The following is an 11813-nucleotide window of genomic DNA, read 5'->3' on the forward strand; positions in this document are numbered from 1 at the left end:
TGGGCCTTTGTTCTCCACTCTCACTCTCCTTAGCCATCTCAATTTTTCGCTGCTTCTCCAAAAACCGTCGATCTTAGCTCTCTCGCTACTCATCTCTCCCTCTCTAGAAATTCTCATCAATATATATAAATCGAACGTGTGTGAAGGTTGTATTTGGAGCTGCTTTTTCCGCGATGGACGAAATGTACGGAATTCATTCAGCTGGTGATTTCTACGCAGACAAGGCGCTAATGTCGCCGGAGAATCTGATGATGGCGGCGGAATACGGCGGCTATCACTACGAGACTTTTGTTCCCGGCGGCGATCAGCACCACCAGCGGATTCCGGGGTTTGAATCGGAGGAATTGGGATTCCAGTGCTCGGCGGTGTCGGAATCGGCTTCCATTAACGTCCGCGGCGGCGATCACGATCAGGAGCACGCCTCCACCATGATCAAAGCTAAAATTGCTTCTCATCCTTCCTATCCGAAACTGCTCGATGCTTTCATCGATTGCCAAAAGGTGAGACGATATGCAACTGATGATCGCGATTTTGATCTCGTCGCTAATTCCCTCCCCAATTTTTGGGGGAAAATTGCGGTTCTGGCTTGATTAGGTTTATAGATTTTTTCGCTTCATTCACTTTTTTGAAGTGTGACCTAACTAGTTGCTTGCTTCTCCTCTCACTCTCTAAACGTTGATGATGATGATGATCTGTATGTGAGCTGTGATTGCTTTTCTTCTATTGATTTTTGCAGGTCGGAGCTCCGCCAGAGATAGCGTGTTTACTTGACGAAATCCGGCCAGAAAGAGACGCGTGTAAACACGACGCCGTCTCGATGTGTTTTGAAGTTGATCCTGAGCTCGACGAGTTCATGGTTCTCTCTCTCTCATCTCTCTCTCTATAACCGTAAAACACACACACACACACACACTCACAAGCAAGTCCATCTGCAAAAACAGTTATTTTATGCTAGCATCTTCAAGTTTTGACATTTTCATCCTTTTCCTCATTGCTAATCTATTTACTTAAAAAATTAAATAACTCTTGATGTCTTCTTCCTCTTTAATTTTTTTTTGTCATATTCAGGAAACATATTGTGACGTATTGGTGAAGTATAAAAGGGATTTATCAAGGCCTTTTGATGAGGCCACCTCCTTCCTCAACAAAATCGAGACTCAATTAGGCAATCTATGCAATGGTTCTCTCTCTCTCTCTCTCTCTCTCTCTCTCTTGCTTGCTTAACTTCACAGATCGTTTCATGCATTCATACTGAGTTAAAATGTCTCACTTAATTTACTGCAAAATGGTTGAACACTGATTCAACAAACACCAAAAAGAAACCCTAAAAAATTGAAACTGAGCTTTGTTCATTTCCCACGGCTATGTATATATACGTGTTAAATTTTGTATGTTTGTTCATGACTGTTTTTTATTGAAATGTAGCATGTGTTTAATTTATTTTATTTTGTGTGCAGTCCAATTTCTGTACGAAATAGTGAACCAACCACATTAAAATCTAGCAACACTGTTGCCATCACTTTACCTTTGTTTTCTCGTATCAGTTTGAGTTCAGTTTTCACTTTTCATATGTTTTTTCTTCTTCTAAGATTGGTGTCTATGCATTCATTCTGGTCGTCCTGGGTTCTTGCTCATTAAACGTTTTCCTTTTATACATTGATCTTTGGTTGTTTTGTGTCAGAGGAAAATTAAAGCTTGAAAATAAACCATTCATTGCTATAGATTCTGATTTTGACGTATCAATAGCCCAGATGACATGCCTACCACTGCTCTCTTTTTTGCCCAATAGTGTTTTGTTCATTTTATAATTTATATTTATGTACATATATTATGAGATTTCACATATATAAATATGTACTCTATAAATGGATTTCAAACTTATCGTATTAGCAAAGTCTAAAAACATCTGGCTGCCAATGTGCCTTGTTTTGGTCCCAAATGTTAAACCTTAACAATGAAATAGGACGACTTGGTCTGAACTGTGAGATATAGAAGTAACCTGAGGAGAGAGTTCTCAGTTTTTTTTTATTGCTATGAATCTATGATTTTAGTGAAATGTTGCATAGGTTTTCTATTTTCAAGGATATTGAATAAATTGTCTGGAAATTGAGTTATGCTTATATATTCTTTGAAATCTGGTATGCTGCTGCCTGTGATTATTAAAATGTGTTTCAAGTTCCAACTCTCAAGTTTTGGCTCAGCCTTCATGAAAGCTGAGAAAACATTGGTAATTGTCTAATTGCTAACTGGTGTGCAGTTAAAGCCATGTCTACACTTGAATTGTTTTATTAAAATAAAGAGAATTGTACTTAGATGAACACACATATTCTTAAAGCAAAAATAAACTTTTATTAATGTGACAATATTGTTTTTCCTCTTTGTATTGTGGTATGAAGTGTATGAGTCTTAGTAGTACTAGTCAATCACATGCTAATGTGGCTTAAATATTTGAATAATGTCATGCTTTCCCATTCGGATTCTGCTACACGGTGGATTTATGTGTTCTTGATTATAATAATTAGCACAACAACAGTAGTTTAGTGTGATAAGTACAATTAGGATCTGATTTCGATCCCAGTTGCATGCTTTAATACTTAGTTTAAGCCTCCATGTTCGACCACGAAAAGTAGCCATGATTTATGCCTTTCCATCGACTTAGTATACATGCTTGTGACAGCTGCAGAGTTTAGAACTGGCACTGCTGCTGATGAACTTATTATAATGGTGGATGAGATTAGGAGATAAAGATCTAGATTAGGAAAAGATTAGAAGTGTTGACAGCTGCCATTAGCTATATATATATATGGAGTATATTATTCTGATTGAAAGTACAATCTAACTTTTCAGATATGTTCCATTTCCATTTTCAGTTAGAGTCTAGTGGTCTTTGTTTTCTTAATTACACTCTTAAATGCTTTAACACAGGATCTTAATCACCTTTTTTGGCACACTGTTTCCACATATGCTTGTTATGTCCACTTGTATCTCCGCGTGGCGACATCCTAAGATCGATGATGCTCGATTGCGCGTAATTTGTAAAACGTTTTGTTCATCTTGCTGAGAATTTGCATAAAGTATTTATGCTTTCCATGTCTAATCCTCCGCATAAAGTTGCACTATTATGTATGTGGGGCTTGATAAATATCGTATTTATGCTAGTGCATAGTTTTATATGTAGTTTGCAGTAGTATTACTGTTGCGAGATTTTATTTCTCTCCCTTCCTTTTCCCCCACCATACATTTATAGTGAGAGAAAGTGGGGCAGTAGGCGAAAACCCGGATAGAGCGGGTGGTCTAATATTTCACATGGGGCGCCCGGGGTTTACGCTGAAGCCCGGCCCACTTTTTTCACCCACACATGCACACACACATCTGCTATCATCCCACCTTCTCTTGCCTTTAAATGCTTGTTTTCGATATATGGGCCCTATCTTTTTGCTCATTTGTGGGCCCGCTCTTGTTTTTTATTCTTCTTCCATTTTAATACAACCTCATTTGTTATTTTTATGGTAATAGGAATTACTGATTTTTGCTACTATGTGATTGTGTGTTGAAAACTTGAAATTGAGTGGATGAATTTCGTTACCCACTGTGATTTTTTTTTGGGGGATCTTAATTTTTGTGGGGTAGAGATAGAGACATGAATAGCCGTTGACTGCTGTTTGATAAAGTTGCTGGGCCCGTCATGGCTGGGGCCAGACCATTCATATTGTATTTAGGCTTTATGTAGTGAAATTAAGTTTTTGGGGCAACCGATATTTTTTTCGTATACATTCTAGAATTTTCTTAAATTCTTATTTAGGATAAGTCCGAAATGATCAAATATGCTCGTGCATATATTTATTTTAGTAGGACCAATATCTAGTTCTGGGCTTGGGCTTGGGCTTACTTTTAGTTCAGCCAATCAGGCTGATTTTATTTTGGGCTATAAATTTCTCTTTCAATGTTACTTGTATATTTTGTTTAATTTATCTACTTATTTGGCAAAAGGTAAAAAGAGAGAGAGAAATATCATGAATATAAACAAAACTAAATAATTGGTTCTCTTATGCAGTGAACTCTTACAATTTTCAATTCGTGTTTATTAAGATTCACACATTATGACCGGTTTATTAACAAAATGACTGTATTTCATTCTTGCAATTACATAATGTGATTTTCTTTTTACTTTTTTCTATAAGATGATGGTGGTTTATCATCTGACGAGGAGCTAAGTGGAGGAGAGGCAGAGGCTAATGACTCTCAGACGAAAACTGAGGATCGAGAACTGAAAGACAGACTCTTGCGCCTGTATGGTGACCACATCAATAACCTAAAGCTAGAATTCTCGAAGAAGAAGAAGAAAGGCAAGCTGCCGAAGGAGGCTAGGCAGAAATTGCTTGAATGGTGGAACGTTCACTATAAATGGCCTTATCCTACAGTGAGTATCTCGACCCAAGTCGCTTATATTTTGTTTTCTGTTGCTTTATCTCTTGACATGAAACATGATTTTGTGAAAAATCTATCCTAGATAGCTTCCTGATTTACATTCACCATACATTTGCCTATAGTCCAAATTATGAAATGATAAGACAGTGGCATGAAGTAAGCTTTCATTATGACTTCTTAACCATTTCCTCTATATTTCTTGATACAAGACATGGCTTGCATGACATGTTATCCGACATAAATTCCAAATGTGCGCTAAGGAGTTGATCAGTCGCGAAATCTTAGACAATCACATGGTTTTCTTGAAACTTCATCCCCATATTACATCCAACCTAGCTTTGCACAATTCAGGATTGTGATAAATTTGGACAATGCCATGATCATGACAAACGCTCAATCTCCTCTATCCCTCTTGATACGCACGTGGTTTGCATAAGGAATAATCCGAGATAGATTCCAGTTATCAGTGAGTGTATAATAGGAGTATTAGAGAACGCGTGAAAAACAAACCGAGATGGGCATATACTCTACATTTATTGTATGCTGAAGTTGTACGTCATGAAATATCTTTAGACGATGGCGTGCAGGAAGTAGACAAGGTCTCACTGGCAGAGATGACAGGGCTGGACCAGAAGCAGATAAACAACTGGTTCATAAACCAAAGGAAGAGGCACTGGAAGCCTTCGGAGAACATGCATTTGGCTATGATGGAAAATCTCTCTGGACATTTATTTATGAATGGAGAATGACTTTATAAATACTACTCCGTGTTATGTGTTTTTGTCTCTAGACATTGTTAAATGCAATCACTATGTATATTATTAGAAGAAATTTATGTGACTTGCTCTAATATTTCAGTACCGAATATAATAATTATAAAAAAAATGCTCTTGTCCCTGCTGGGGTTGGTTCATTTGTTCTTTTTTTGTGCCTAGTTATTGTCCCAGTGACCTAGTAATATTGATCATGTAGGCATTTAAAATCAATTCAAGTTTTGAAAATTCGTTAATAGGACAACATTGCAATAACACACATTATGTTAAATTGTACTCCTATATGTAAAGTAATTTTTTCTTGCAACGCTATTAACCATCTACACTTTTCATATTTCGATCAATCTCCATTTTCAATCCTAAATTATCTAATCTAGCATGGAATTTATAATTATGAATCCGCTAATATTGAGAAAGCAATAATTAAATCTACGCTATTAATATGAATATAATAAGTAATTAAGTACACCCACGACTGGTCATTTATATAAAAAAATAAAAAAATAAAAAAACAATGAAATGGCTGCACTTCAATTTGCTTTTCCGTCCACAGCCGGTGGCCGGCGTCGGCTGGATACACGGTCTACGGTCCGACCGGTTAGGTGCGCAGCTGACCGGCAGGCGCTTTTTAACCGCATTGCTCCTGTCTATGATAACGTGAGAACCTCCATTTTTTCTAAGCTTTATCTTCGTTTAATGTCTCAATTTAGCTTGGGATACTCATATTTTCCATTATCTCAAATTGAATTTTGGTTTTTGCAGTTGAATGATTTGTTCAGTTTAGGAATGCATAGAGTGTGGAAGAGGATGGCTGTTTCCTGGAGCGGGTATATCTCCTGCTTCCCCTCTCTCTCGGTTACTAATTTAGGATAAATTAAACAGAAATGGATTGTGATATCAAATTTTGTATTTGTAACACGGAACTAATTCGACAATATTAAGTTTGAATTTGGTTTGGTATGACTTATGAGTTTATATTTTTTCATTGTTTCATGTGTGCTGTGTTCTCAATTTTATTTTTAGTAAAATATATGAAGTACAAAAGGTTTTATGTTGCGAGGTCAGAGTTGAGCTGATTATGAATAGTAAGGTTCATTTTTCATGTGAAAACAGAGTTAAACAAGGAGATACTGTGTTGGATGTTTGTTGTGGAAGTGGGGATTTGGCATTTCTGTTGTCTGAAAAAGTTGGAACCAGTGGCAAGGTTTGCTTTCCTCACCATATTCTCTGTCTTCTTTACTTTTCCGACTGCTTTTTTCCATCTAATGATCCTAACTATCAGGCAGATTTATCTGCTGTTTCTTATTTTGCTCAATGATCTTCCCGCCGGTTAGCTGAGATTCTAACCATTGCCGCTTGCTTGATTTGTTATATACTCGACTAAGGCACTAATAAATCTACAGTTGGTTGAGGTTTTACAGGATTAGAAAGGTTAAATTTGAGGTTCTACTAAGATGTACTCTGGTCAGAATCTTCTTGTCATTATATTCAGCAAGCTTAACTGTTAATAGTTTTAGGAGTACAGATTCCCAAAATTTATGGGCATTTTGGAACACATGAATTGTTCATGCAAGTGATAAGCATCTTAAACTCACTCTGACTATTCGCTTTGACTATTGGCATTGAAAGGTGATTGCTCTCGATTTCTCAAAACAGCAGTTACAAATTGCTGCAACTCGCCAGAGTGCGCAATCAAAGGCCTGTTACAAGAACATCGAGTAAGCATATCCTATCTTGCAGCCAAACTTTGGAGATGGCCGAAGTGATTAAAATGTCCCTTAAAGCTTTATCATGAACCTTGATTCATCTTAGGTGGATTGAAGGAGATGCGGCCGATTTACCATTCCCTAGATCCTCATTTGATGCCGCAACCATTGGCTATGGCTTGCGAAATATTGTAGATAGGAGAAAAGCTATGGAGGAGATGTATAAAGTTCTGAAACCTGGTTCAAAAGTATCTATTCTTGACTTCAACAAAAGCACTAGCTCATTAAACTCTTCTGTTCAGGTGTGTATATACTGAAGTAATTTTTAGTGCCATAAATTACCTTTTTTGTAATATCATATAAGCCTTGTGTCTAATGTCTATTTATTAGAACTGATTTCTCTAAACATTTATCTCCAACAATAAGCTAGCAAATCATGTCTTGTGCTCATAACATCTAGCTGCTGATGTTCCTAAACAATCACTTAAACCTAAGTTACAGTTGTGTGTATGTGTTTTTTCAGGATCTCATTAAACACTTCTAAGCCAGTTCCATATCATGGTTTTTTCAGGATTGGATGATTGACTACATAGTGGTTCCGATTGCAAGTGGCTACTCCCTAGCCGACGAGTATCAGTACTTGAAGAGCTCAATCAAGGAATATCTGACGGGTATATTTCCTATTTCACATGTCTACATACACAATTTTCTTTGAGGAAACTGAAATTGAAAGGATGATGTTTGGGACAAATCTACTTTGGTGAGCAATTGTACCAATACTCAACCATGAGAAACAAATTGCATTATCACTTTATCCACTGCTAGGAGGGTGAAAATATATCATCCATAAACTTGTGTTTTGATGCAGGAAAGGAGTTAGAGCAGCTAGCTGGAGAGGTGGGATTTTCCGAGGCCAAGTTCTACGAGATTGGTGCAGGGCTCATGGGGAATTTGGTGGCGACTCGTTAGAAAGGTACCCTTGCCACCAGACTGGACCTTCTGAATGCAGGTTCAGTTTCATGCGCTGGCTTTCTTCAACTTTTGAATTGGGTTTTTAACCCGTTGAGCAATGGTATAGGTTGCAATATGGTATATACATCAGCCTCCCCACAAGCACAAGTCCCTTGGAAATTTTGTTCCTATGTATAAGTTAATGCTTAATCCGTACTAAAATCTGTTTGTATCTCTATATTGTTGAACGAAAATGTCAAAATTTATATGCGAGTATATGTAACATGGATGATTTAATTTACACTAAAATCTCTCTCTAGGCAGTTCGACTCTAAAACCCATCAAAGCAATACATCACAAAGTTTCCCCTTAGAATACTCAGCTTCTAGGTCACCTAGGAAGGAAAAGACTCTGGGAAAGGTTGGCAACTGAGGCCGCATCGCCATTATTAAGGATTGGCAACGTGTCCAAGCTGATATTGTTAAATTCCATTGTCTTATCATCCATGAATGGGGGATTGGTTGGTGCTGGCAGGTGCTCCTTGCCCACTAGCATCAGTAGCGCCTTAGACATGGTTGGCCGTAGCAAAGGGATTTCTTGTGTGCACAAGAGTCCCACATGAACCGCCCTTAGAATCTCGTTCTTAATGTTGATGGTGCTGTAATTATGCAGCATTAGGTTGGGGTCGAAGAGCTCCTCCACTGTTCTTCGCTGGAAATGGTTCCATGCCTGAACCATACAAATTAGTTTAGTCCCAAGAACATCGAATTAGTATATATATGTATGTAGATATGTTTGGAACTCACAATTGTCACCAAGCTGTCTGTATACTCTGTGGTTTTGCTTCTGTTATTCTGCCTGCCTGTGATGATTTCTAACAGAAGCACCCCATAGCTGTAAACATCTACTTTTTCTGTCAACTGGCCGTGAGCTAGGTATTCCGGGGCCATATATCCTCTGCAATTTGTGAATACAAGAATTTTTCTTGGGATCATTTAGTGTTCATAAGTTTATTACCTAAGCAGTATGATTGATAAACTTACAGTGTTCCTGCTATGGCTGTGCTGATGTGACTTTTATCTTCTTGGAAGGACCTAGCCAGCCCGAAATCTGCAATTTTAGCGCGCAACCTGGAATCCAAGAGTATGTTGCTCGCTTTGATGTCTCTGTGAATGATTCTCGTTTTCGTGTTTTCATGAAGGTACACTAACCCCTCTGCTGTTCCTATAATTATCTCAAGTCTCTTCTCCCAGTTGAGTGCTTTACCATTGCTTGAATCTGTAAACCATTGAACAAAGATTACTACATACACCACTGAAAAGCTGGTCCAGAAACCTAGTTTTAGAACCTGAAAACGAGTAGTTTATTACCAAAGATGAACCGGTCGAGGCTTTTGTTAGGCAAGAACTCATAGACAAGAAGGCTTTCTGGTCCTGAGCAGCTGCACCCCAACAACCTTACAAGATTCTTGTGTTCGACGCTACTGATCATGTTTACTTCATTATAGAAATCTGCTGCTCTGTGTTTGTTGTTGAAGAAGAGCCTCTTGACAGCTATCTCTCTCCCATCTGGCAAAACTCCCTGCATCAAGATTTTGTTTCCCTGTATCAGAATTCAGAAAGCACGCATGCACAAAGAGGTTTGTTTCTCTACTGATTTTTCGAGTAATGACCTTATACACTGTCCCAAAACCACCTTGTCCGAGTTTGTTTGCTTCATTGAAAGAATCAGTAGCTTTCTCTAGTGTGGAATGTTTGAAGTTTAGGCTTTGGTCGTGGAGGGTCTTCACTAATTTCTCCACGTCGCCTGAAACAGGGAAAAGATCTATCTCTTAAGATTGCTCGGGCCTCACGAATTGCTGATAACATCTTAGGAAAGGTCTAACCTAGGAAAGACATTCACAAATTGTGTTAGCTTGTACCTTTTCTCTTCTTTTGGATGGTTCTGTTCTTCCGTATGTAAAATCCGATGACGGCCGCCATTATTAGGACGGCTGCTGCACTGATAGCTGCTATCACAATGCCGATAGTTCTGCCTGCAGTGGCAGCAGCAGAAGACCTATATTAGAAAAGGCTAAAGAAGGCAAAAATCTCAAGACAAAAACACACTCTTAACTAGTTGTATTACCTCTTGAGCTTCCATTTCTAGGTACAGGATTGAGGAAATTGACGTCTGAATACCTCATGAAACACCCTGTGTTGAGGGCCCGGCCCTCGGAAGCAGGCAAGCAGCCTGATATGGCTGCAGACGCATTCACCAGGCACTCCCGGCAAGCGCTAGGGCTGATCGTTCTCCAGCAGTCAGCCAGGACGTAGGCCGACTGGTTTCTCGTCTGGGCCACGGCCACCTGGGCCCGTGCATAGCCGTTGTTGCTCGGTGCAGCTGAAACTGCCTGCGACAACGCCTGTCTGACTGATTCATGGAAGGCTGGTTGGGGCCGGGTTATGTTCCCACACACAGCCTGATCAGTTGGGCCCGTGTGCTCCCCAAAGAAGCTGTAGTTCTCGGCCCGCATGAAGCAGCCGTCCAGGTAGATCCTCCCTCCGTTAACGGGATAGCACTGCGGCAGGACTGTCCGGGCTTCGGCATAGCACAGCACGCAGTCGACGGGAGAAAGGTCTCCGTAGCATTGAGCCAGGCCGTAGTTCTTGTCGGGCCCCGAGCCCACCTCCGCCACGCCGAAGCCTGAAAGCCGGATTTGTGTGCTTATGTTCTCCATAACGGCCACAAAATTCGGCACAAAGAGAGTGGTGTTGTGCTCAAGTTGGGTTCCACAGATTTGCTTTATTTTCTGAGATCTTGGCTCTGCGTATAATGCAGCTGGTAATAGCATGATCACCATTAATTTGATCATCAACCTTGTCTTCATCATGGTTTCTTTTTTCCCTAGAGAGAGAGACAAGGGGAGTTTTATTTCAAGAATAGTCGAAACATGATCCAAAACAGCAACTTGATTCTACAACTTACATATTCATAAATCATAATATAAGAGAGCAGATAGAAAGGTTCGAAAAATCGTAAAAGTCAAAAAGTCTTTGAAAATAAATGAGATAATTAGAGCAATTTGAGGCGGTTTATCTTCAAATTCCACGTAAACTTAATTGACCAGTTACACGCTTAGCAGCAAAACTCAAAGTAAACAACATTATTTTTTGTGAAATAAAAATATTTATAAATTGTGGGACTTGTTGAAAACTAATGGAAAAGGAAATCTGAACTAGAAAACAAAGTTTGTGATGATTCATGAGTAATAATGTAGGCAAGCCGCATTAATTTTTAAATGATAGAAACAACCCCACATATTTCTCCCTTCTAGCACATACACTAATAAATTATATGCAAAGAAGCAAAGTTGTCAATTTTCACAAATACAACTTTGAACTTTCCAGATAATACAACCCGAGTTGATAGTTGTTAATTACAGATATACTAAAGTATTTCAAATTCAACACCTAATTTTCTGTAAAAGCTACCTTTATTTCATTTGCCTTGGATCACGATCCAAATCCTGGATCATCATACGAAGAATTTTTGCAGCAAATTAAGTTTACGTTATCAAATAAAACTAGAAATCCAGCTGCAAAAAATATTTGAAATCCAACAGAAAAAAAACATATAACATATCTATAAACATTTATAAAAACTCATAGCAGATAACCATGAAAAAAAGATATTAGAACTGGAGATTTCTTACTCCTTTTAGTATCGATTCTGGGAAATTGGTCTTTTTCTGCAGAGAAAGAGAGAGAGAGATGGAGATAGAGATAGAGACAGAGAGGGATAACAACTGATTTGTGCTTGAATATTATTAACAAACAATTCTAGTGAGTGAGAGAAGAGAAATGGAAAAAATGGTGGGTGAAGTTAGGATAAATTTTCCACAAATTTTCTAAGTGTTGAAGATTGACAAAGAAAAGCATGCGTAGACGCTTCTTCAATTTCAGCGCCTCCTTTT

General features: G+C 38.6%; 3 protein-coding genes across 6 annotated transcripts; 2 read left to right on the forward strand and 1 right to left on the reverse strand.

The window, feature by feature from the left end:
- Positions 1-5341, forward strand: LOC125203846 (homeobox protein knotted-1-like 6). Of its 2 annotated transcripts, none has more exons than XM_048102335.1 (5): positions 1-500; positions 737-856; positions 1069-1180; positions 4182-4420; positions 5016-5341. In XM_048102335.1, the coding sequence occupies exons 1-5, from the start codon at positions 174-176 to the stop codon at positions 5175-5177; spliced, it is 960 nt and encodes a 319-aa protein (XP_047958292.1). In that variant the 5' UTR covers positions 1-173; the 3' UTR covers positions 5178-5341. The 2 variants fall into 2 exon arrangements, with proteins under 2 accessions (XP_047958292.1, XP_047958293.1); XM_048102336.2 differs by having other exon boundaries at positions 5002-5136.
- A 361-nt stretch (positions 5342-5702) lies between these two features.
- On the forward strand, positions 5703-9441 carry MENG (S-adenosyl-L-methionine-dependent methyltransferases superfamily protein). Of its 3 annotated transcripts, none has more exons than XM_089061243.1 (8): positions 5703-5858; positions 5964-6028; positions 6315-6405; positions 6831-6919; positions 7014-7209; positions 7479-7578; positions 7776-7880; positions 8950-9441. In XM_089061243.1, exons 1-7 carry the CDS (start codon positions 5721-5723, stop codon positions 7874-7876), a joined length of 780 nt encoding a protein of 259 aa, XP_088917369.1. In that variant the 5' UTR covers positions 5703-5720; the 3' UTR covers positions 7877-7880; positions 8950-9441. The 3 variants fall into 3 exon arrangements, with proteins under 3 accessions (XP_088917369.1, XP_047961075.1, XP_047961074.1); XM_048105118.2 differs by lacking the exon at positions 8950-9441 and adding an exon at positions 7986-8134 and having other exon boundaries at positions 5704-5858; XM_048105117.2 differs by lacking the exon at positions 8950-9441 and having other exon boundaries at positions 5704-5858; positions 7776-8134.
- Positions 8099-10730, reverse strand: LOC125205913 (cysteine-rich receptor-like protein kinase 2). Its single transcript, XM_048105116.2, has 7 exons — positions 9986-10730; positions 9780-9893; positions 9531-9664; positions 9229-9439; positions 8902-9136; positions 8665-8815; positions 8099-8587 (listed from the first exon to the last, which is right to left on the reverse strand). The coding sequence occupies exons 1-7, from the start codon at positions 10728-10730 to the stop codon at positions 8249-8251; spliced, it is 1929 nt and encodes a 642-aa protein (XP_047961073.1). The 3' UTR covers positions 8099-8248.
- Positions 10731-11813: the final 1083 nt, after the last annotated feature.

The sequence above is a fragment of the Salvia hispanica genome, chromosome 6 (genome assembly GCF_029641045.1).
Source record: "Salvia hispanica isolate PSC_SH4W2 chromosome 6, Shi_PSC_v1, whole genome shotgun sequence".
NCBI lineage: Eukaryota > Viridiplantae > Streptophyta > Magnoliopsida > Lamiales > Lamiaceae > Salvia > Salvia hispanica.

Excerpts from the sequence above, each read along its gene's own strand:
- LOC125203846 (XM_048102335.1), top strand. The coding sequence starts at position 174 with ATGGACGAAATGTACGGAATTCATTCAGCTGGTGATTTCTACGCAGAC. Across the intron at positions 501-736 it reads CTTTCATCGATTGCCAAAAG|GTCGGAGCTCCGCCAGAGAT; the intron begins GTGAGACGATAT and ends TGATTTTTGCAG. Across the intron at positions 1,181-4,181 it reads ATTAGGCAATCTATGCAATG|ATGATGGTGGTTTATCATCT; the intron begins GTTCTCTCTCTC and ends TTTTTCTATAAG.
- MENG (XM_089061243.1), top strand. The coding sequence starts at position 5,721 with ATGGCTGCACTTCAATTTGCTTTTCCGTCCACAGCCGGTGGCCGGCGT. Across the intron at positions 6,920-7,013 it reads GCCTGTTACAAGAACATCGA|GTGGATTGAAGGAGATGCGG; the intron begins GTAAGCATATCC and ends GATTCATCTTAG. Across the intron at positions 7,210-7,478 it reads CATTAAACTCTTCTGTTCAG|GATTGGATGATTGACTACAT; the intron begins GTGTGTATATAC and ends TGGTTTTTTCAG.
- LOC125205913 (XM_048105116.2), bottom strand. The coding sequence starts at position 10,730 with ATGATGAAGACAAGGTTGATGATCAAATTAATGGTGATCATGCTATTA. Across the intron at positions 9,665-9,779 it reads CATCCAAAAGAAGAGAAAAG|GCGACGTGGAGAAATTAGTG; the intron begins GTACAAGCTAAC and ends TCCCTGTTTCAG. Across the intron at positions 9,440-9,530 it reads GTTTTGGGACAGTGTATAAG|GGAGTTTTGCCAGATGGGAG; the intron begins GTCATTACTCGA and ends ATCTTGATGCAG.